We start from the raw sequence: 25,238 nt of genomic DNA on the forward strand, positions 1-25,238 counted from the left end.
AGCGAGTGGTATAAAGTCAGTTTCACAGTTGTGATTTATGGAGCATATCAGATTCAGATTCAGATTCAGATTCAGATTAAATTTATTTCAAATTCGTGGCCCGTAGGCCAAATTACATGAAATATTACATTTGCATTGTTTACATTTAATAAAAGACATAAAAAAACACATATAAAATATACATAAAAACACCAAAAATTACTCAAAGAAATTAATTGCACTTGTTGAGGCAAAATCTCACACTCACACTCATACAGCTCACACACCCCTATATCTCCACACACACTTTACATACACCCACATCCAAACTATCAGCCCTCCATATACACACACCCCCACACACCACAGATGCTCAAAAGAATTTAATTTTATAAAGCAGTAATTAAGGCTAATGAAAGTTGATCCCCAGTTTCCCGTTACATAGTTTTTCATGACTGGGTAGGTGACTGTTTCATTATTCATTATTCATTATTTTCAAACTTTCATTATCGATGCAAAGTTAATTACGGAATGCTATGTTTTGAGGCCCAAATAAAAAAATAAAGTATAGTAATGACCATGCTTCACTCAAATATCGGTTGTAATAATTGTCCACGGCAGTCGGACCTTGCCCTCCTCCTCCACCTTCACGGAAATCAACATATTTATCAAAAACACCAGTAGGGGAAAGTAAATTGTCAGTCAAAATGAACAAATAAACAAAATTGAAAGCAGAAATAAACTAAATCTGATAATTCGAACGTTCACATGGAGGTTGCTGGTAAAAATCATCACAGGGTGCACGTGTTAATAATAAAACAATCATGCAAGAAATTGACAAATAAATCATTTTATTTATAAGTTTTTTTATTAAATACATATATTTGTAAGAAAAGCAGAATAAATTTGACTTTAAATTGTATTTATTTTATTTATTTTGGTGTTGTCTATATATAGCGCGCTACATAGTGCACGGTAGAAATGCTTTCATATTTGTTCATACGCTGGCTCCCGCGAACTTGGCTGCCTCTCTTTGTGTTCGGTCTATCCATTTAGTGGTAGGAGAAACTTAGATGCAGGGAATTGCTAGTCTCCAGTAAATGCGCCTTTCGATATCGCCATTTTACCACGTAGTTTAACCCAGCGTTTGCGAAGACTATTCGGGCCGGTCAGGGTCGACGTAAAAGTGCTTAAAATACATGTCGGACGTGAAAGATGACATTAAAACTATCCTTTTTTCTTAAAACATGAAAAATGTGAAATAATGAAATAATGGAAAATAATGAAATATTTGATCGGCATTTTTTTCTGACCGGAGTCGGGTAACGGGAAACTGGGAGTCAACTTTCATTAGCCTAATAAATAACATAACAAAATATTGCACATATTTAAACTGGACCAGCCAAATTATAAGGAACAAATTGAATACATGAAGATAAAAATGCTGTCATAAAATCATTAAAACACACCAGCTGAATATGAACATAATGAGATGCACTAATTAAGTAGATGAGTGAGATAGGGTATTGAGCTGTTCCCATATCTTTTTGTTTTGGTTCTGGGGACCTGATACTTATTGCACTGTCTAAGGGTCATATTGTGGGTCCTCATATTGTGTGGAAACTATTCTGAGTACCTATCAGATTCGACACATTTTTGAGCAAACTGTGTACAGAGATGTAGTCTTCTATCATTCAAGGTTTGGAGTTCCAACTGGTCAAGGGAATCTGTGTAGGATGAGTAATTAGCACCAAGGATAATGCGGCAAGCCCTCTTTTGGATGCGCTCTAATTGATGTGCCTGGTCGTTGGTAATACTACCATGCCAGACAGGGGCTGCATACTCACATGTTGGGCGAACATAACCAATATAAACAGAGACTAGGTCACCAGTTGGAACACCAAAGCGTTTGAGCGTGAGAGCATGTACAACCTTCGACTGCTTTTTGATACCATATTGTTAACCTGAGACTGCCAGCCAAGATTGGACTGGACAGTCAGTCCCAGGAGCTTAGTCTCAGACACCACCTCAAGCTCAATCCCAGCAATGTGAAGACTAGGAGGGACAGGTGGTTCCCTCATGAAACAAACCTGCATCACCTTGCACTTACTCGGATTGAGCTTGAGATGATGGTCTTTTGCCCAAGCATCCAAGTCCTGAACATCGGGTCCAATCTGGCTGGCTTGTTTAGCAGGACGGACCTCTCCAAGGGTGAGATCATCGACATACTTAAAGCTTTTAGTCAGAGACTCCTCAGAAGCATTGTTGATCACACCAAGAAATGTGATGGGGCCCAGCTTAGTGCCCTGTGGGACACCACATGAGAGAGTTTCCCATTCTGACAGGGCAGAGTGGTACTGCACCCGTTGACTTGACGAGCTGTGAGGAAGTTTATAATCCACGGCAGTAACTCGCTTCTGACACCAAGCTCAGAGAGTCTCTGAATAGCTAAAGTATGGTCGATGCAATCAAATGCCTTGGAGAAGTCCGTCACAACTAGGGTTCCTACAGTTCCTCCTTTGTCTGTACCTTTGAAGAAAACATCAAGAATTTCAATTAGACAATGAGAAGTAGAGCGACCCTTTGATACTACCATATTGGTTGCGGTCAATTGCACTAGAAATATCATCAAGCACCCAATTTGCAACAAACCCCTCACATACTTTTGCCAAAAGGGAAGTCAATGAGATTGGCCTTAGTTTTGAGATTGTAGCAGGGGTTTCCTTTGGAATTGGGGCAATTGTGGCATCTTTCCAAACTTGGGGACCATTCCATCTTTTAAAGATGAGTTGAATATATCTGTTACTGGGATGCTAAACTCACAGGCAAACTCTCTAATCAACCTCCCAGGAAGACCGTCAGGTCCTGCTGCTTTTTTAACATTCAGTTTTTTCAGAGCATTATACATATCCCATACCTGGATCTGAGGTGGCAATCTTGCAGGTAGGAAGGCAGGCAGCGCCTGTGGGTTGATTGGAGGTCTACTTTGTGAGACTGAGGCAAAATTATCATTTATAGCCCTTGCAATTGCTTTTTCATCATTTTGCTGGACACCAGGGACTGAGATAATTGGCCTTTTCTGGCATTTGTTGGTTATTAGTTGGATTCCCTTATGCCAGCCTGATGGATCACTTGACTTGAGGTTCTGAATGCGATCTTTGTAGTAAAATTTCTTCGCTTGATCAATGGCACGACTAACCTTATTGCGGAGAAAGCGCCAAAGAAACATTTTCTTCTCTGCAAAAGCTACCTGCCGTTGCCTGATTAGGTTCTTAATCTCAGGGGTGATCCAAGGTTTATCCTCAGAATGTAATTTGATAACCTTAGAGGGAAGTGAAGATCAATTGCTTCCTGAACAGTAGCATAAAATGCATTCGCTTTATCAGCAGGAGATGTCGCGTTCAGAACCTCAGTCCAAGAATGTTTGGTTATCCATCTTCCAAACTCATGCACACTTTGTTTACGTAATGGCCTAACTGTTCTTTTGTGAGATTTACCGTTCTTACTATACCCTACTGGTGACCAGTAGACAGTGTTGTGGTCACTTTTACCGATTGGAGAGCTCACAATAGGAGTACCATAATACTTCTGAAGGTTTGTAATGATCAAATCCAAGATAGCATTGTTACGTGTTGGTTTATCAACAACTTGTTTTAATGAATGGGCTCTGCACAGCGGGTTAATATTGAGCCTATTAAAATCACCTAAAATGACTATACCCAATTCTGGGTGCTGAGACTTTAGAGTATCTAGAGTTGTCAAAATATGTTCAATCAGCAAGTCTTGATACGGTGACTCGGGTGGTATATAAACACCCAATGGGCTCTGCACAGCGGGTTAATATTGAGCCTATTAAAATCACCTAAAATGACTATACCCAATTCTGGGTGCTGAGACTTTAGAGTATCTAGAGTTGTCAAAATATGTTCAATCAGCAAGTCTTGATACGGTGACTCGGGTGGTATATAAACAGCACAGATAACTATTGCAGACACAGCTCGAGGTAGGCGGTTGGGGCGGCGCGAAGCCAAATGCATTCAATTCGTCGGGCACATTGATGTCAGGTAAGGTCTCCACTGGAATGTTTTCATTGGAGTAAACTGCAACACCACCTCCGCGTTTTTCAATTCTGGTCGTAGTAAACAGATTGAAACCATCTACTGCAAGAAAGTCATTGTCAACTCTATCTGGTTGCCAAGTTTCAGTGACAACTGCTATATCAATGGGGTTGATATCTGTTTGTTTGAGCAAAATCTCCAGCTCATCAAACTTATTCATTAATGAGCGGGCATTTGTAAGAAACAGTCCTGGAAGGAGGAAGCTGGTTGTGTTTGATTCAGTTTTTGTGGGTGGCAGATTTGATGCTGATGGAACTTGCGCAAGCACTGCTGGTGGGCGTGTTGGGCGGGGTGAAACTTCTGATGGTCTATTTCCAACCACAACTTGTATAGGGTATCATAAAATCTCTGAGCACATACACAGCGGATTTGACAGATAAAAATGACATTTGCAATTCTGAGCAACGGGATTCCATGAAATTGAAGATTATGTAAGTTATTCTACAGGATCGGTAATAATTAACAGCTGGTCTGCAGTATTTGAAGTGCATATTGAAGTTTGTAAGTTTGTGACTTCGTCCGTTATGTGCAATAGATATTACAGGAAGCTTAAATTGGCACGCTTTCCTGCAATTTGTCTGTCGCTTACGAAAGTTATTGGGAGTTCAGGGCACGTCACACCGAGTGTGACGTGACCTCGCTGGGCATACATATAACGTACGTGTACCGCAATACATGAATATGTTTTTACGGGGAAGTTAAAATTTTAATTTAGCGTAATTCCGTAAACGCAAACATGCAAACACACGCAATGACACACATACTATCACCAGTGTTGTAGGTCCGAGACCAGCTAAGCCTGGTCTTGGTCTCGGTCTCTGACCTGCTGGTCTTGGTCTTGGTCTCGGTCTCGGCCCTCCTGGTCTCGAGGTCTCGGTCCGAGACCGGCTTTGAAACCAGTAAAATAGTCACCATTCTGGTCATTTTGGCAGCAGTTAATTCTGCTCAAACAGCTTTCATAAATTGAATCATTATAAGATTTAAAACTAAATTTCCAATTAACATTCTCATTCTTATCTCAAGATCTACTGAATTATTTATAATTAGGCCCTATTATTAATTAAATATCGTATAAATTCATCATAACAAGCTCGATTTCCAGAATCCTAGATTATATTTAGTTAAAGCTCCATTAAAATCTATTTTCAGCAAGCCATCATATGTCTTTGCATTTGCCCAAATAATCATACGTATACATCATTCAAAAATGAGCAACATTACAGTTAATCCCAGGAAACACAGAAGCCCTTCTTGCTTTTCTTCATAGCATTTAAAAGGACTCGCAAATGTTACCAGATATTGTTAACATGGTTGTCTACTCCAGATGCTAGGAAAGATTATGAAACGTGTTTCTTTTTTCTTTACAGTAAGGTTTCACAGGTTCAGAATTTGTTGTATATATAAATGTTATTATAAAGTTGGCAGAAAGCATTTAACAAACAAGATTTTTACAATATGGTTGATAACATATAGTTATTTTGAAATCTTTCCTAAAGTCCACATTATAGACCCTTTTAATTATAGACCTTGGGTCCGTATGCACAAAAGAGTTAGACCGGGTCTAAAGTTAGACCTGGTCTAAGTGGAATTTAGTCCCAGGAGAAAGGACATTTTCCTTTACATTTGCTTAAGATATTTTGTATTATTTTTGAACTCTGCATTTAAATCTTTAGAATTTGCTAGCTACTTTATGAAGGAAATAGGAGTAAAGGACCATTCCTGATGGAACTAAAATCCACTTAGACCAGGTCTAACTTTAGACCGGTCTAACTCTTTTAATGCATCTGGACCTAGTCATTAAAGTGTTGTACAACTTTTGGCTTTATGTATTGGGGTGAATGATTTGTAAGTGAAAAAAAAAAGATTTTTTTTTCAAATTTCATACATAGCAGATAATTCTGCATAAAATTTGCAACATGGATCATATAGGCCCCATGATCAAAGGCGCATCATAGAGCTCCATGAGCAGTGCATGTTGTAGCTTTTGGGTACATTAATTATCATTTAGATGTTGTATATTGATCATTTTAACTGCCCTTATTTCTCTTGTTTTGGGATCTAAATTTTTGTGAAGAAATTAAATTTTGGTACCTTGCTTGAAAATCTAGTACTAAATATGGATTTTATGGCCATCTTGTACCAGTCACTGAGATAATTATCATTCAACATTAACATAGGCGTCAGAAGCTGAAGGACACATCTCCTAAATATTTGCAAGGGTGATTTCCCCCCTAAAAATCAAAATAGAAGAAAAAATAAAGCAGGATTTTTCCTGTGTATCTTCCTTTTTATCACGAAAAACACGGTGTCTTGGGCCCAAGGGTAAAATTGCAGCATTTAGCATGCGTAATGACCCATCAAAACACACATTCATTAAGGTCTAAAATAGTCCGATATTGAAATTTTTGCTCGTTTCGCACGCACAAAAAGTCTCAATAAAACCGACCAAAATAAGCCTATACTTGTGCCCAACTGACCCCCTCCCCCTAACCCCTAAATTTAATGCTTGCAGCACCACTGTTCATTGATATACTTTCAAGCCCGGTCTCGGTCTTGGTCTCGGACCTGTCGGTCTTGGTCTCGGTCTCGGACCAGCCGGTCTCGGTCTCGGTCTCGGACTACCTGGTCTCGGTCTTGGTCTCGGATAGGCCGGTCTCGACTACAACACTGACTATCACATACATGGCTCGAGAACACAAATTTGCACACGATAGTTAAGGAAACCGGCCCTTTGGAGTATAATTAATCAATCAATCAGTTACATGATTTATCATGTTTATGTCATCGCGCCAAAATCATTTCAAAATGTTCAACGGCGCTCATTAGCTCAAAAACTACTGCTGATAAGCATCCTGAAATAGGTGGCTCTTCAGTTCAGAAGCTTCTTCAAAAGTACAATTTTTTGATCCCAATAATTTGTATTGAACCTGTTTCCATGTTATTTTATTTTTAAATCTGCCCTTACATTTCCCATTTTTTCTAGCTTCTCTTTCTGTTTTCTACATATATTTTGTTCCCATTTTTTGTTTTTCCTGCTTAGCTTGTGATTTCCTGTTTCCATGTTTCCGTAAAATGGGGTGACTTCGGTCAGCGGGGTAACTTTGGTTGGTCAAATATATTTGACCAAAAATGAGCATTTTTTTACATTTTTTTCAGAAAAAATAAAAATCGATATTTGTGAGCAAGGATGTGTGCTTGATTAATTTTGCAAGGGGTCAAATGTCACAAAAAACAACAACTTGCCCATATACAGCGAAGATCAATTTTTTCAATTTTTTTTTCTTCGTGGAATGTAATACTCTGTCCAAAGTTTCCCCAAATGCGGGGTAACTTTGGTCAGGCTTTTTTTTAACCCCTAGGGCACCCTTAAAAAATTATTAATATATTTTTTTTCAACTTCAAGGTGAAGAAGGGAAACCTAATGTCACAAAAAAGAGATAATTAGAAATATAATTGGTTTTGTTTGGAAGCAGTGGTTTAAAAACTCTCAGAAGTGCCCAAAGTTACCCCATTTTACGGTATTTATTTAATAGAGGCCGTCAGCGTGACGTCATATGCCGCCATCTTGCGGGTACACGCTGCGATGGTCATTCGATCTGCATGCGTGAACAACAAAATTGTCGCATTAACGCGTGATAACTGCTGCGCGTAACCGTAGCGTCCAATGCAATGAACACGCAGATCATTTGTACCCACAAGATGGCGAAAGGTTGATGGCCTCTATTCTGTTCTCATTATCATAGCTTCCTTTTTGTCTTACATTTCTGATTTGTTTTTCCTTTTCCATGCTATTTATTTAAGCATGCCTTGACACCGTGTAAAGCAGTGGGAAGTTCAGGAGTAAACACAGCCAATGAATCACGATGGGCGATCACATCAGAATTAAAATGTTGTCCATTAAGTTTGTCTTTTGTAATATCAGTTCAACATACGGTACTGATCTTTGAAATGGATACTTGCAGTTTTTCAGTTGTCCAATTTTAACTGCCACATAAAAGCATTACTGCCAGATACTGGTGACCGCTAGTTGTTTTAAAAATTAACATTTAAGAGTAATAATGCATGAATATGTGGTTATCAACCAATTGAACGATTATTTTTCCAAAGCCTTTAGCCGAATTAGTGAGTTTGTGTCCTGTCCAGAAAAACATTAGCTATGACTAGTACTACATGTTTGAGTAATCAAACATATACTACAGCTATCTTAAACAGGAAACCCCATCTGGCCAGTTCTCCACAGAAGAACTGACAATGCCATTACACCTGTTACTTTGATGACAGACAGAACAGAATTTCCATGGATAATTTTAACCTTGACTAATTCCCCAAAGAACTTGAACCAAAAGTGGGGCTTTCACTTACAGTACACTCAGTACAAGTTAAGATTTTCAATACAGTGTTTAGCAAATCTTCTTGTATTCAACAGATAACATCAATACTGTTTGTCTTTTTTGTTATGCTCTTAGCAAGACGAGGTTATACCAGTAGACGCTGCCACGCCAAGTGTGACCATAGACTTGGCAGAGACAAGACCAGCAACCCATGCAGCTTTAGATTCAGTCACCCCCATGGCAGGGGAAATTGATATGGATGCCATCAATGCCAGACTAGACCCGGCTTTGAGTCGGGCTATGAGCGTCAGCAGTGTGAGGAGTGATGTGCAGGGAAGTCTGTCAGATATCTTACAGTCAATGGATGCTGACCCATTTGATGAGGACCAGGTATAGTAATCTGTGATTTTAACAGTGTTAGGAATCAGGTGCTCCTGGGAATGCGCTACACATTCGCATTGATAAAACATCAGAAATGGGTTTGAATTTGAGTGTACAGTGTTGTCAACGTTTAGGGGTTCATTTTAGGGTCCATACCACTAAATCCGCCTGTGAAGTGGTTTCCGGTAAAAGTTTATAGCGCCTAGATAGTTCCAACTTTGCATAAAAATTGGTCAAAATCGGTACCGGTACAATATTAAAAATTTTAGTGTTGAAAATCATGTTTTACTACAACTTGTGAATGTGTACTGATCTCGACAAATTTGAAAAGAAAATTTGAGTGCTGTTTACGATTATGTGTGCACGAACACACAAGCTGAAAATGCGGTTAGCAGTCAGATGTAAACATGGGAAAATCTATCCTTTTTATAAAGTGGTAATTTTCTCAAAAAGTAGACCTAAAATGTGGAGTCATTTTCAGATGTTATATGCAGAATTTTGTTCTGATTACGATGGTATCAAATATATATTTCAAAGTTGAAGGTAACTTGACGTATAGCCTAAAATGTGACCCCCTATTTTGCATGTATAATTAAAGGTATTAAAATGTTGACGGTTATAGGATACAGAACTTTATGCTAAAATTATAGTTTGTTTTGAGGGTTGATAATTGATTAGCGAGCATTGGTAGCAAGTTTATATTCAAGTGACCCCGGGGGCCTCCTGAAAGTCCATAAAAATCATTGCACTTGTAGGCCTGCTGATACAATGCTATCCTTTTTGGAAGCATTTTAGCATACACCCTTTATCACTTTGAATAAAATGATTGTTATTCTCACAATTTCAGGCTGAGCTGCGATTTCTCCATTCCAAACCAACATGCTTCATCATCATGGGCAAACCTGGCGCAGGCAAGACTGCCCTGGCAAAACGTCTGGCCCAGACGTGGCGTTGTCAGCTAGTCCATGCTACAGATCTCATCCTCCAGCATATAGAGATGCAAACAGAGCAAGGGGTGCGTATGCAAGAGATACTGCATCGTGGGGGTGCTTTACCAGAGGAGATGGTTGCCAGGATGATAGAAGAGAAGATCAACTCACCGGAAGTAGCACATCATGGTAAGAGATTGACATGTTTTTGTTTGTTTTTGAGGGGCAGTTTTGGCTTTTGTTTTGGTATTATTAGGCTGCAGATTGCAAAAATGATATATGTATAGCGTAAAAGTTCGCCTAATGGCGGTATGGGCTCCCTTGAAATAAGTGGAATTTTAGGCAAATAAGGGCACGGAACCTTAATTCTAGTTGGGATTTCAGAGGAGGGAGCTCTCTATTTGTACATGAAATTTGCCCCAAATTAAGGGAGCCCAAGTGTGCCATTAGGCGAATCTTTACGGTATGTGGTGTGATCAAGCAAAATAAGTCTGAATTCAATTTTCAGTTTCTTATTGGATTGTAAGTACAAGCATTAAATTATCTTGCAAAGCTACATTTTGCAGCAAACCCCATTGAAATTGGCCAACTAGTTCAAAAGATTTGGACAGTTAAAGAGTTTCCAAAACAATAGGAAACAAAAGGAAATATTTCATTTTGTGACTGTATCTCAAGATCAATATTTCCGATTTCCGACTGATTTTGCTTGATCACATCACATGATATGCTTGCAATGGTTTACCAACACCAAGGTGCACATTTTAATGAACATTTCGCATCACTGTAGAGTAGGTGTGTATAATCAATAATAATGCAGTAGCATCATAATGAAATGATAGCGTGCTGGAAATTTGTTTTAAAAGTACCCAAGATCATGACACGTTGACAACATTTAGTTTTGTCAATTTAAACATAATCTTGTTGAGGTGTAGCATTTTCATTTTTTTCCACTTATGTTTTATCTTCACAACAAATTATTTCTATCATACTCTAGGTTATGTGTTGGATGGCTTCCCCTCTGTGAGTGAAGATTATCTACGAGTGCCTGATCAGCTTCAGCTGGTGAAGAACTGGAAACTAAAACCAGACTTCATTATCAATCTCAAAGTAAGTAATGACCTTGACCTACACACACCTTTATACCAGGGCTGGGGTCAAATTCCAGAGAAGTGACCCAATCACAGCATAAGCTGGAAGTTCAATTGATTTGGGGTGAGAAGGCTGATTGTTTTGATGACCTTCATGACTTCCCACTCCACTCACATTAGAACTGCCTTAGCGATGATTGTCTTTTTTTTTAAGACTATTCTTGTTTATCTTGGGATAGATGAAGATGATGTATCATAGATTGCAGTTGATTGTGCAAAGATCATGTTTTAAGGTTATAAGGGAAGAAGCAGATAAATGCAATTGTTTGCTCGAAAAATTATGTTGTCAACTCGGTGACTAACTCACTAAGTGAAACAATCAACCCATTCAGTATCTTACCATTTGTTGACAACCTGCTGATATTTAATTTTGGTGATGTATGTAAATTTAAAAACAATTACAATAATTTCAATTTATACAATTAGAATCCAGACGATGATATTAAAGAAAGACGAGTGAACCAGCGAGTGGATCCCAACACAAACAACCTGTACACCAGAGAGGTGTGGAATCCAGACAAACCACAGAAGGAGAACAAAGAGGAAGGAGAAGGTGAAGAAGAGGAAGAGGAGGAGGAAGAAGAGGAAGAAGCACCAGAAGAGATGGGTGATGAAGAGGTAGGATGAAAGTCGCATGACTTAAACATTATGGGTTTACATTTCACGTATAAATTCAATTATGCATTATACAGGTGTAGTGACATGAGAATAAGAGAATGTGAATTTAAAGTGAATATCCTAATTGTTCAGAGTTACGGGTATCCGATAGTCACTGCCCCATCTATGCTCTTGATGACCAATAGGTCAACTATTTTGGTGTCATGATTGTTGATTAGACTATCAGCATGATTGTTTATCACTTATGCGTTGAAAAATGTGACTCAGCATCATGTCATGAGTAAATAGACAAATGAACACTTTGATACCAGAATCAACATAGTACAGCATTCCTATCAAAAGTAATGAATGATTAAAAAGGCATTTTGCTGCCAACATTTAATCAATTTTGAACTTGTTTCACATGTGGCATTTCACATTTCATACATCTGAAAAATTAGAGAATGTAGGTTTATTATAAATTTTCTTCAAAAAACTTATTATTTGACCAAATATTTTGTTGAAAAACAGCCAATAGTTTGGATCTCATTTACACATCACCCATGCACACTAATAATTACTTTGTCAGCAGAGATACTAAAATAAATACCCGGGATCGATACACGTGAATTTACCATGCACGAGTTTGATATGAGAAGAAAATCTTTGGATACTGGGTAGGGTGCATCAGATGCCCCTCATGTCAATGGATTCATCTGTCCCTAGTCTTAAAATGTTCCTATTGTCACAAAACTAACATGTGCCAAGTTTGAATTAATTCGGAGGTCGTCCTGGGGGGCCACCGAGGGCCTAAAGTTACAATGTGTGTTCCTATGTAGTAAAGTTCGTTGACCCCTGTACAATTCCAATTAGAAGCCGATCGAACAATTTAAAGTAGCTGCCATATCAAAACCGTTAGGACTTAGAAGCTCAAATCTTTTGCGCTTATAGTACTGATAATCATCTTCGCATCGGTGATAAAAATTAATCACCAACAAAATGAGCATGTGTGGAATTGGCACAAGCGCCCTCGATACAAAATTTCAGTGAAATAGGCATTTTGTGGTAATTTTTACCTCAAATTTTACAAATGTTGATGTCCTGGTTGTCATTACACTTTTACAAAGCAGATTTTCTGAACTTAAATCAATATATAATACATATTAACAACTTTCAGTGTGAAATAAAGTATTATAGCACTTGGTTAAGATAGAAATTATAGATTTTCCCAAGAATATGGACTGTGGGGGCGCTTTTGACAATAAAACACACACGGTAATTTCTTTGGAGATGGATCACAGATTCAAAGATGATTATCAGTACGCTTAGCTCCCAAGATTTGAGCTTTTAAATCCAAACGGTTTTGATATGGCAGCTACTTTAAATCGTTCAATCGGCTTCTAATTGGAATTGTACAGGGGTCAACGAACTTTACTACATAGGAACACACATTGTAACTTTAGGCTCTCGGTGGCCCCTCAGGCCGACTTCCGAATTAATTCAAACTTGGCACATGTTAGTTTTGTGACAATAGGAACATTTTAAGACTAGGGACAGATGAATCCATTGACATGAGGGGCATCTGATGCACCCTAATACTGGGGTAGAAAATGATGAATATCTCCCGTAAATGATTTCGTATAAGGTCATTTTCACAGTAAAGGGTGTAACTTTTGATTTTTTGGGTCAAAATTTCAAACCACTTAAATATGTTTCTGTTTACTGAAATCATGCATAGAAGCAACTTAAATTCCAGTAAAATAATGTTTCAAGGCTTAAATCTTTTGATTTCTAATAAAAAAATTGACATTTCCATAACATTTTGGTTAAAATCTAAGAAAAAATGTATTTTACATAACCTCAGAAAATTATGACTTGAAAGCTGGAATACATGTGAAATCCCATTCCAAAGTAAGTCAACGGATATAAGTTAAATTTTATACCATGTTGTGCTATGTTTGTAATTGCAGTTTTGAAAATTTTTAACATCAAGTGTCATTTACAATGGAAATTTCCAAACCTTAAACATATTTTTTAAGTTTTAATTGGGTTTCTAAAATAATTTGAATGTCTAACTTCATGTACAAATACTACTTGATGAAAGGAACCTCCCAGCCAAGTTTCACAGAAATTGGAGTTATTTTTAGAATTGGCAATTCAAGCGATTTGTGTTTCGGAGGCTTCAGTTAACAACACAGGTGATCATAAAAGTAAAATATTTGGCTAACCACTACAAGTTGACATAAAAAATAGGTAAAAATATCACAATTACCAATTTTCATGCTTTGCTTCTATTATTGAATTTCAGTTGTGACAAAAATTAAATTATCACAGCAAGTCATTTTTTTTGTTTCGGAGGCTTCATGTTATTGTTAAACATTGCAGAAGTAGTTTTTTGAAAACAACAGTGTTGTGATCATCTAAGCTGTTATTTTCTTGTGTATATTGAATCAATGATTCTATGCGGCAGATATTGTAGATTTATCACATGTTAATTTTTTCACCCATTTGTTAAGTATGGTGTTTTTTGCATGTGAAGCCTCCGAAACAGGCTTTTTTGGATATCAGTATATTTTTCAAACATTAACCATAATGTCAAAATTTTTTTTAATTTATGACATTCTGCACATATCAAGTAATAATTACAATGCAGATATCAGTATGAAACACACCGATTTAGATATGCATAGATGATAATTAATCTTATTGTTGTTTCGGAGGCTTCATTGGTTTCGGAGGCTTCAATAAATTGTTAACGGAAAGTTTGTATTGGGTCCCATTTTCAAACAGTGATATATATCTCCACAATTTAAAAACATGTGACTTGAGGATCTACTTTGCTACATTTTGATAAATAGATTGGATGAGCTCTTTTATTTATATTTGCACAAGCTTGCTGAACAGTTTGGTTGGAGGCTTCAAAAAGTTAACGGAAAAACGGCTCTTTGAAGTCAAGATTTTATAAAAATTTTAAAAGCTTGCAAATCGACTAATTTTTGTTACCCATTTCAAGTTAAGATAACAACTGTTATGAATCAAGAAGAAGTGAAGAAATAACCAAGAATTATGAACCAAAGCTACACCCACAAAGTTTGTTAACAATTGTTAACGGAAAATAAAGCCTCCGAAACGACAAATATCGAAGAAAAAAAAAAAAAAATACAGGGCTGTTCACAATTAAATCTAATGTGGCAGTGTTTACTGAACATATGACTGTACTTTCAGGATAAGAAAAATTATCCATGAGCTAACTGAAGAAAACACAGGGTTTTACAAAAATGTTACTGTTTTTTATAGTTTTTCAAAATGGCAATATTAAGTACATTTAAGCCTGCTAAAACTGAACGCAGTAACTCCCAAAGCTGATTATGCTACCCAAGGTAGCTGCTAACTAGATGACTTATGTGGCCAAAAATCATGGAATTCTGTGGCTTTATTAGAACACTACGGATTAAAATGTTAAAAATCCAAAGTTACACCCTTTACCGTGAAAATGACCATAAAGAAACCAGATGTGGTTCCTTGCACATGAATATATATTTTGAACAGATATGATAGTCGTTAGCTTGCGTCTTGAGAGAGAAGCTTGCGTCTTGAGTCAAAAACTGACTATAATTCTGATATATATGTGCCGAATTATATAGCGCAGTGCAGGCTTCCCGTTAGTGTGCGTCATTGCGTCCAGACGCGTATTTTACAAATTTGGACGCAAGTTCACATGGCTAATCAAGTATTTTGCGTCCATGTCAAATGCATGTGGACGCAGACAAAACTTCGAAATTTTATCATTAATTGATGATAAAAATAAGAAATTTGTATTCTTTTATATTTTTAAGATAATAAAAGCCCCAAAATTTTGACCCACCTGCTAAGAATTGAAGTAAATTCTGCAATATTTGTAAATGCAACGTCAGGAAATTGTGCACTTTTCGCATGCTTTCCTAACAATCGTTGTTTGATGGGGAAGTCCCGATTGATTTGTTTACAAGCTGAACACGTGCCGATAACGTGCTGCTAACGGGCGGTTAATGTTTATTTAATTATTTATCACAACCTGACAATATTAAATTTTTAATATTTTAAGTTTATTTACTCATAAATAATCTAGGTTTCCTTTATTAGTATTATTGTTACGACTAGCGGGATACCCGCGCGCGGGTCCCCGCTAGATGAGTAAATGGGAGCGTTCACTATAACAGGAAGAATTACTGGACAGGTGGAATCATCGAAAAGATACATTTTGATTTTCCGTTTCCATGTTATTTATTTATTTAAACCCGTTCCCATTTTTTTCTAAATCTGTTATTTGTACATTTCCCTTTTAGCTTCATTTTTTATTTGCTGCTTGTGATTTCCTGTTTCCCTTTTTTTTAATTTAATTCTGTTATCATTATTATAGCTTCTTTTTTTTCTTACATTTCCTGATTAGTTTCTTTCCTTCTTTGTTTTGTTCCCGTTTCATTTAGTTAATTTAACCCGTTGGCCTAATTACTCGTACCTCTTTTGTCGTTTTAATTTCATTTTTCTTTATAGTATAGGTCTACCGCTTCATTTTGTTTACACAACACACATATTTTTCCCGTATACGTCCTCTCAGAGCGTGTATGCGGACGTGTTCATCTTTATCATAATCCCATGACCCGTCCATGTACCTTTTTGTCCATTTTTATTTATTTTTCCTTCTTTCCCTATTATCTTGTCCACTGGTCTCTGGCTCTTAAGTCGCGTGGCTCTCGCCGCTTACTCGCGCATTGGCGTAGTAGTCGCATTACGCATTTCATAGCGCCCGACGCGCTGCCTGCCAGCTGCAGTGACGCGCAGGCTGGTAACTGATTTTCATAACAAAAAACCCGTTTTTACCCATATTTTCACTGTTTTTGCAGCCAATTCTTGACCGATTTCAACCAAATAAAGTCGAGGCAATTTCCGTATATTCCTCGATCTCCCGTATGAATTTGGCGACATGTGGATCGAAACTGACGGAGCCTTTTACATAAACCACATAGATACATACAACATTCCCCTATTTATAGTAAGATGAATAAAAGCAATTTTAAAGACACAATTCAAATGATAACCCTTTTTTGTATTATTTGTGGCAGCGCACTAGTTTTAGCTTTGTAGCATCAACAGCACGTTAATTTAAAAAAGAAATGCGGAAGTAAAATTACGAACGAAAATTTGTTCCAGATTGACAGACTTTGCTCATGTTTTTGCACCTGTTTTTGACCACCTTTCGAACCAAAACTAACACAGAAATGAGAAAAATGACCATAGCGAATAGTGATGGAATGTCACGGCGAAAATTCACTTTTATTTTTTTTAACAATCAACATTTGATGAGGTGTAGACCCGGGGTATGTGTGTATCGTCATAATCGTGAATTTCAGATGGACGCACACAAATCTGTCTGGACGCAAGTTTTTGCAACCTCGTCAGCAAACTTGCGTCATTACGGACTTACATTTTAAAACCTTAACGGGAACCCTGGCGCAGTGTATAGGCCAATCATGGAGGTAATCTAAAAGCATATGACCTATGGCCTACCATGCTCCACTGACACACAGCGAGGTCAGTCACCGAGCTAATCGGGGCTATTCTGCCCTCCTTTGGCAAAAGGGCATAACTAACATATTGATCTTTTCAAGATAATTGACAAAAACTGTTGATTGCTCCCATAGACTTGTACATGTAAACCAATTTCGGAAGGGTTAAATTTCTGGTTTTGTAATTAAAATTGGGGCATTTTGAATATTCTGTGTGTAGATATTAGGTTCCTGGACCTACCAGTGGTCATAACTCAATTTTGACAAAAGTGTTAGTTATGCCCTTTTGCCATAGGAGGGCAGTATTGTCAGTAGCCTTAGTCAGATGTCCTTTGGCCCATTATGTGACTCAAAACTATTAAACAGGTCGATACAAAATGGCCATGCGTGGCGGTGGATTCAACCTACCATGGCGATTTCTGCCATGAAGATAACGGGGCGATGACACTGTGCCATGTTCTTGATAATGATATGTCCTTGATTGTAATAGTTTTACGTCTTTTTTACTTATCACTCAATATTTTAAGCTGTTTATAAATGCATGTGACATTATTATTTTGTCCTCACTGCATGTCTATCATTGTGTTTGATTCAAAGGAACATGAAGAGAAAGTTGAATTAACTTTTGAGATAGTTGAACGTCTAGTAAGGAGACCAGAGGATCTTGAGGAGCAGGCTGCTGCTGACATCAAGGCTTTCAAAGATAAATTGCTACGGATGTTCGAGGTAAGGTTTTGTATATCAAGGAATCTAAAATCAGACCTCTTCCCATATCCCTGTCCCGTCATATCCGGATGACATCCTTTGAATTTAGTAGCCTCTGAGCACTATTGGGCTTAGCCTGGCTTCAGCCGAATGTTATAAATAAATAAAATGGCTGTGTGAAATATAGTAAAGGGAGAGATGGAGAGAAAAGAGAAAAAAATAGTCAATCAGTTTGTGTAATGGATATATCGAAAAACAAGCGAAATACTTGTGTATTTTTTAAATTCAGTTCTTAAGTTACCCTGAGAAAAGCAGGAAAATAGAAATTACTGTACACTGTGCTATATAGTGCTAAAAAAAGGTACAATTAAAACTTGATTTTGTTATTTTTCCTCTTCACAGGACTACATGGCAGATCATGACCAGCAATACCTAATTGAGTTAGACGCCAACAAGCCAGCCGCTAACTTGTTCAAAGAAACTGTGATGAAATTGAACACTTTTGTCCTCACGAGAGCAGCAGTGCCAATATCGTCTCCAGAGTCAAGAAGAGGATGAGATTCCTGAGGACATAGAGACAGAGGAATTGATGCGGACGTTGGCGGGAAATAGCATGGTGGCGCCACGGTATAGATGGAGACGGTCAAAGTGGGCCAGGGCGTGTCCTGTTGAGTTACAGAAAGGGAATGTGGTGAATGGCAAACCAGAATATGCTGTTGGGTATGTTTTGAGCTTATAGTTTTCTAAACCATTTACTGCTTCATGTTATTTTGTTCAATGATGTCAATGATAGTGATTTTTTAAATTTTCTACATGTATATTCGACCAAATAGTGTCTTGCAGGCACTTACACTGCCGCCTAGAAGTGGTATCGCACTCACTGACCCACTACCCTGGGAGAATACACCGGGTACCCATTCAGCACTGTACTACAGCATGTGTGCAGTATGTGTGTAACCTTTCATGGGCACAGAGAATTTTCTGGGGCATTCAACTTTTTATTTAATAAATTTATCCTAATAATATAGTTTCCTCTATTTTAAATAAACATTTCAAAATATGGGATAACATTTATGGACAATGATACCTTTGTAATTTATTGGGTAATCTTGAAAAATACTGTTGGGTTTGTTTGTTTTATTAGCCTGTAGTGCTCAATAGGCAATGTGGTAGCTCTTTGCAGTGATCACTATAGGGCAGCGTTTTGACATGGTGTCTGATAAATTGTGAATAACTTCTAGACTTGAGCTGGGGTGTCCCACTTTTTGGTTTATTTGTCATTGTACCCTCCTCTTGTTGCTTCTTTAACTTAATGTGAACAGCCAAAATTCTGATATATCAAGTCTCCTAGCAATTTCTCAGTTAGAAATTGGTGATCAGATTGAGAAAACACCAACATTTGGCCTTTCTGAAAGTCAGAAAATTATTTACCGTGGTAGTTTACCCTGATCAAAACTAATGGGATGATGATTTCCCTACTTTTCCCCTAACCTAGCTAAACACACACTCCCTTCAAGTCAACTACCCTGGGCCAGTGAGCTGCTGCATGCTGCCCAGGGCTGGTGCATGTAGAATTTGGCTGGTTCGCAGTGTTACTGCAACAACTTGTACGGCAAATTACACTTCTGAAAAATCACCTTGTATCAGCCAAACTGTGCTTATAAATTTTGAATGACCTCATTTTCTAAGTATTTTGAGGTCCTAGGAACATGTTGAAATCAACTGCGCATGTGTTTTATCAATCAGTATCTACTGAGTTGGCAGTTTAAAATCCCATGTCACAGAGCCCCATTGAGTGAAGTTGCCGATAATGAGGTCATGAATAAGTAATGAGCAAATCTGAATGGGATTTTTGTGTGTAGATTTCAACTCCTTGGAAAAAAAGTTTATTTTGGAAGGGTTATGCACCAGAGGGTCATAGAAAGTTGAATTTATTAATGTAAAAGGGTCAAGGAACTGTTACAAACAAGATTTGATACAAGTTGTATAGCATTTATTACAGTGTTGAGCATCTGTTCAGATTGTGTGTAGTGCGATTTCACTTCTAGGCGGCAGTGTAAGTCAGTCCCTGAGGGCACTTATTAAAATGATGAAATGCAAAATTAGGAATTTACTCACATAACCCTCTTTACAAATGTGTACATCCATATCAAAACGATGCACTTGTCGGCTGCTACATGTGTCTCATTTCACATAATAGCTAGGAATAAATACCAGACTCATCTCCGCAGTGGAGGTCACTTCAAATCATCCCAAGTCACATGGTATAGGAATACAGATAACATTCCTCATACAATTTGACTTGGGGATCATTTGAAGTGACCTGCACTTGATATGAGTCTGGTATTTATTCTAGTTATTATGTGAAATGAGACACATGTAACAACAAGTGCATCGCTTGATATGGATGTACACCAGGTATCTATTCTTCCAGAAAATTGAAATTATTCCCTCACCCTACTGCGCTGTGTCACATCCGTCCTCAGATTCTTCCCCAACTAAAGAGATCCCAAAAAATGGACCCAAAAGGTACAATTTTAGGCTGGTTGCTATCTACATGTAATTTTCCTTATTTTCTTGTTCCCTCCTAAATATAGGTGTGTTGTCAGACCCAGAAACTTCTTCTTTATAAACACCTCAAAAGAAATAAGTCCCCCTCTGAACATGTCGTCATAACATCGTAAGGTTTCATTTTGAACCAACAAAATTAACTTCGAAATAATTATATGACTGTTTACTAAGTGCTGTGTGAAAATGAGAGATTTCCATGACTTCAGGGCTGAATGAGCCTAAATTGAAGGCAAAAACTGCCCTTTTCAAAAGTCACAAAGTAGGCCTATGCTTGTCACAAAAGTTGATTCATGGCTTGTTACTAATGGAAAACCCCATGTGTTTGAGTGCAGTTTAAAATCATCACCAAGTGAACATTTACTGTAATGTGTATCGATTCTTGATCATTCAGCCATGCAAATCCCCTTGGTGCAGAGTTCAGCACAGTGAGTTGTAAGATGGTCAGTTCCATTCCTTGTCCCAATCGCCTTGCAGTTAACAATCATAGGCCTACTTTGTGACTTTTGGAAAGGGCACTTTTTGTCTTCAATTTAGGCTCATTCAGCCCTGAAGTCATGGAAATCTCTCATTTTCACACAGCACTTAGTAAACAGTCATATAATTATTTCAAAGTTAGTTTTGTTGGTACAAAACGAAACCTTACGATGTTATGACGACATGTTCAGAGGGAGACTTATTTCTTTTGAGGTGTTTATATATAAACCTTTAGGCTAAGTTGTGAGTTGTTCTATTCCGTCTTCCCTAAAAACATCAAATTCTTTCCTAGATGGTACATTTTTTTTGTACACTGAACCATTGCATCTAAACACTAATGGTTCAAAGGCAAACACCTCTAGGCTCTTTATTATTTTCAGAGCTAGCTGTGATTTATTATTTAAAAGGGTGTGAGAGTTCAGCTTTTTTGTTTTGATTTTCAGCTTTTTTTGTACCAGTACACTTGCTCTGTACAAAAGTATAGGGTCTTCCCAAATTGCTGCTTTTTGCTAGGCGTTTTTAGCTTTTTGCTAACTGTTTGCAGCGTTTTCAGCTCATTTATATACATGTTTGTGATGACTCGCATGCCCCTGATTTATAAAGCCTTAGAATTAAAATTCTTCTGTAACAGAGTTCGAAGATTGAAACTGAACTATTGCATCTACATGTAGGCCTAGGGAAGGATAATCAAGGATTTGGATCTGAAGCTGAGGTTTAGCTGTTAACTAATTGATGATTCTGTCTTCCCTTAGAATCCCAAATGCTTCCCTACATGTAGATAGGCAGATGTCCAAACTAAAAAGAAAATGGATTTTGTATGAAATATGCAAAGAAGAGCTCCCTTAATCTTTGTGTGCATTATTAACTATAGTATAACCACTAGTCACTATTGCCCAGGCAGGGAAGAATTACTGACCCAACGTTTCCCTGTTTTATGCTGAAGTCCATGGTTTCCCTCAAATAATTATTTTTGGGATGGAAATGGGTAAAGCCACACCACTACATGCATGCTAATGCTATGTTAATGTACCCATTATAATTCTTCCCTAAATGACACTTGATGAATTCACCTACCCTGTAGAGCAGTCAATGCCAGCCAGTGACCATCTATTTCATTCCAAAAATAGTCATAATACATGATCCAGTTATACATTTTTCCCCAAATTAGTTAATTTTAATTTAACCTTCCTTGGACCCTGTTGACTTTCTTCTGTTTTTCCCTCTATTTTTGTTCTTTTTCAAAATGCAAAATTCTTCCCCAAGGGGGTAAAATTATTCCCTCCCCTTTGGGGGCGATTAACGGAAGAATAAACGCCCCTGATGTACACAAATGTGTTTCAGTGCATAAAATATCAAGTTTAATAATTAAGAAATTCACAACATTCACATGGCAATCTTTGGACATACTGTAAAGCATGATATTTTTGCGGCATTAAAATTTCACGTCTTGGAGAGAACTCACGTTTCTCACTGAATTTCACGAATTTTTATGGGGTACTACACCCTGGCCATTTTTGCCAATTTTGCATATCTAGAAAATCATAGCGCATTGGTGACAAGTAATACATGTATATTATAGGGGCAAGGACTACAACTACTGCACTGGAAATTGTATTTCAGCACAGACAACAGTTGTGGAGTTACAGTCAAAAATGAGGGAAAACCAATATTTGATCAATAAATCAATAACTACTTGCCTTGAGTTGCTGAATGTTCAGTGCAATAGTTGTAGTCCTTGCCCCTATTATATACATATCCTACTTGTCACCAATGCACTATAATTTTTGAGAAATATGCAAAAATAGGCACAAAATTGGCCAGGGGTGTTGTACCCCCTTAAAGGCTTATAGGAAGAAAAACTGCTTGCGAGCATTAAATAAACTGCACTGATGAAATTCTTAAAGTTTATTGCACATGAACATTTCTTGCTTTCCAGTATCACATATTGTATTTGCACTTGCAAACAATTACCTGACTGCTGCTATAATGAAATTCAGTCAATCCAAATCTCTGTGTAATTTCGCTGTTGTGTGTGCAAACAGGTTTATTATCTGTATGATTGATTTTTGCTTCAAACAATAATTATTGTATCCCTTTCTTTGATTATTCCAAATTATAATTTTAGATATGATTCTACTTTGGTTATGTCGATATGCAGGCAGTTGAGTCCACAATCCAAATTTGCATGTTTTTAGGACAGCTCTGCTTGTATGTGTACAGTATCTCATTTAACCATGATGCATCTCTTGTTTTATCATCATCAGGTTCTTGGACAAGATCTATGTGATGTCTGGACCTGAGCAGATGGAACTCTTCCTGAAGAATCCCCGCCCATATCTGATAAGCCCACAGCCCAGACCACCATGTAAACTGTGTGTAACAGGACCTCCATTGTCAGGAAAAACAACGGTGGCATTCTTATTGGCACAGAAATTTAATGCAAGGGTAAGAAATATAATATTCTTCTATTTTGAAGGTTTGAGGCTGAACCCAAAACTGACCATGTCCCGTCATTTAATGTTGTACATATGCAGATTCAAGGAGATCACGGAAAATTGAGGCATCGCGATCAGACATGTCCTCCATGTGGAAGTTAAAATACCCTAGAAAAAAACCCAACCGGTTGTGCATCAGCCAATGTATTCTCAAGAAGTATTGTGAACTCCGAAATAAAAGTTGCAGTTGTTTCTTTGTTGCATGACTTGAGTGGCCGATAAATGGTAACGATCTTGACTGACGACGATCCGCATGAAATTATGTGGTCCAACCGTTCAAAGGAAACCCTCTTTTGCAGGCTATGTTACATTTTGTTTCTTTCACAAATGGACATCTGCATCATTATGCACTTGCTCATAATTTGTGTTTGATAGTATAGAGATGTTATCAAAGATTTCAAATTTTTTTTTTTTTTAAATACGCACCAAAGTGGGCTCCCAAAATGCAACATTAAGTCCTGTTTGCTCATGCCCCAAAGAAATTAATGTTGGCACACTCTGGCATAACAACTGTAAATCAATGCTCCTCTCCCCCAATTCAATGTTAATGAAAGCAATTTTGACATTGGTTGAGGGGGAATGGGGGAGGGAAGGGGAAGGTTTGTACTTCTCATCTTACTATAAATAGGCTAATGTTGTGACTATCTATGTATGAAAGTGAAAAGCCTCCGTCAGTTTCGATCCAAATGTCGCCAAATTCATACGGGAGATCGGGGAATATACGGGAATGTCCTGTTATTAATTTGGTGGAAAATGGTCAAGAATTGGCCTCAAAATCAGTGAAAATATGGTCCGTTGCTATCCTAGGTAAACAAGGAGAGTATTCAGTTGCTAAGATAGCCATGCGCGCGCCGCACGGCATATCTAACGCAAGCCGCTCGCGTAGCGTAGCGCAGCGATACCGACAGGTAACACAGCATTACGCCACAGCTGCAGCGTAAGCGATGCAGATTCACGTAATGAATGATATTACGGGTGAACGACCGTAGACACGCTATGAGAGTAGGGCGTAATAAATACAGGAAAAAGATGTGTGTTAAAAAGTACGAACAACATGAAGAGGTAGGCCTACTATAAATAAAAAAATAACATAAAATGAGGACAAAAAGGTACGAGTATTATGGTTAGTCACAGTAAGAAAATGAAAACGGGAATAAAATAGGCTAAAGAAGGAAAAAAAGAAACTAATCAGGAAATGTACGAAAAATCAAAATAAAATAAGATCAGGAAATTTAAATAAACTGAGGACAAAATTAAATAAATAACATGAAAACGGGAAATGACAAGCTAAGCAGCAAATAAAAAAAAAGAAGCTAAAAGGGAAATATAAGAAAGGACAGATTTAGAAAGTAACGGGAAAGGGATTGAATAAATTTAAAAAAAACATGGCAATCTTAGCTGCAAATTTTTTTAATGGAACAAAATTGGCCCATGTAGAAGAAACTAAAAAGAAAGAAAGAAGCTAAAATAGAAACGTAGGCCTAAGGAGGGTCAGACTCAGATAAATAAAATTTACCTTTTCAATGACAGATTCTACCTGTTCAGTAATTCCTCCTGTTTTAGTGAACGCTCCCATTTACTCATCTAGCGGGTGTCCCGCTAGTCAAACATAGTTATACTAATTTCACTGAACTCTCAGAGCAGCAATAAAGAATTCTAACATATTGTCAAAGTGTGCCATCTATATATTTCTTTGATTGTAGATATGTATTCAAAGAGCACACTCCTGATCACCCAATCCCTCTCTTGTCATTGTTTGTCAACCATTATTGTTTCATCACTGAATTTGATTTTGTTTCTCTCATCCAGGTTCTTGATGTCAATGTTCTTATTAGGCCACGTATGGAAGCACACAAAGCTAAGCAAGTGGAACTGCATAAACAAGAAGCACTGGAATCGGCCATAGCTACGGTGCAAGCTAAGATCAGAGAGAAAGAAGAAAGTAAGTATAGAACTCTGGGTCA

General features: G+C 37.6%; 1 protein-coding gene across 1 annotated transcript in view; it reads left to right on the forward strand.

Moving 5' to 3' along the window:
• The window catches only part of LOC140156483 (adenylate kinase 9-like), a 69,668-nt gene that overhangs the window by 1,148 nt on the left and 43,282 nt on the right, over positions 1-25,238 (forward strand). The window contains 9 exon segments of the mRNA XM_072179426.1: positions 8,564-8,818; positions 9,657-9,927; positions 10,733-10,845; positions 11,313-11,504; positions 17,627-17,755; positions 18,137-18,265; positions 18,267-18,454; positions 23,044-23,224; positions 25,084-25,216. Of these exon segments, the coding sequence (XP_072035527.1) occupies positions 8,564-8,818; positions 9,657-9,927; positions 10,733-10,845; positions 11,313-11,504; positions 17,627-17,755; positions 18,137-18,265; positions 18,267-18,454; positions 23,044-23,224; positions 25,084-25,216 (1,591 nt within the window).

Source organism: Amphiura filiformis, chromosome 7, assembly GCF_039555335.1.
Source record: "Amphiura filiformis chromosome 7, Afil_fr2py, whole genome shotgun sequence".
NCBI classification, from domain to species: Eukaryota; Metazoa; Echinodermata; class Ophiuroidea; order Amphilepidida; family Amphiuridae; genus Amphiura; species Amphiura filiformis.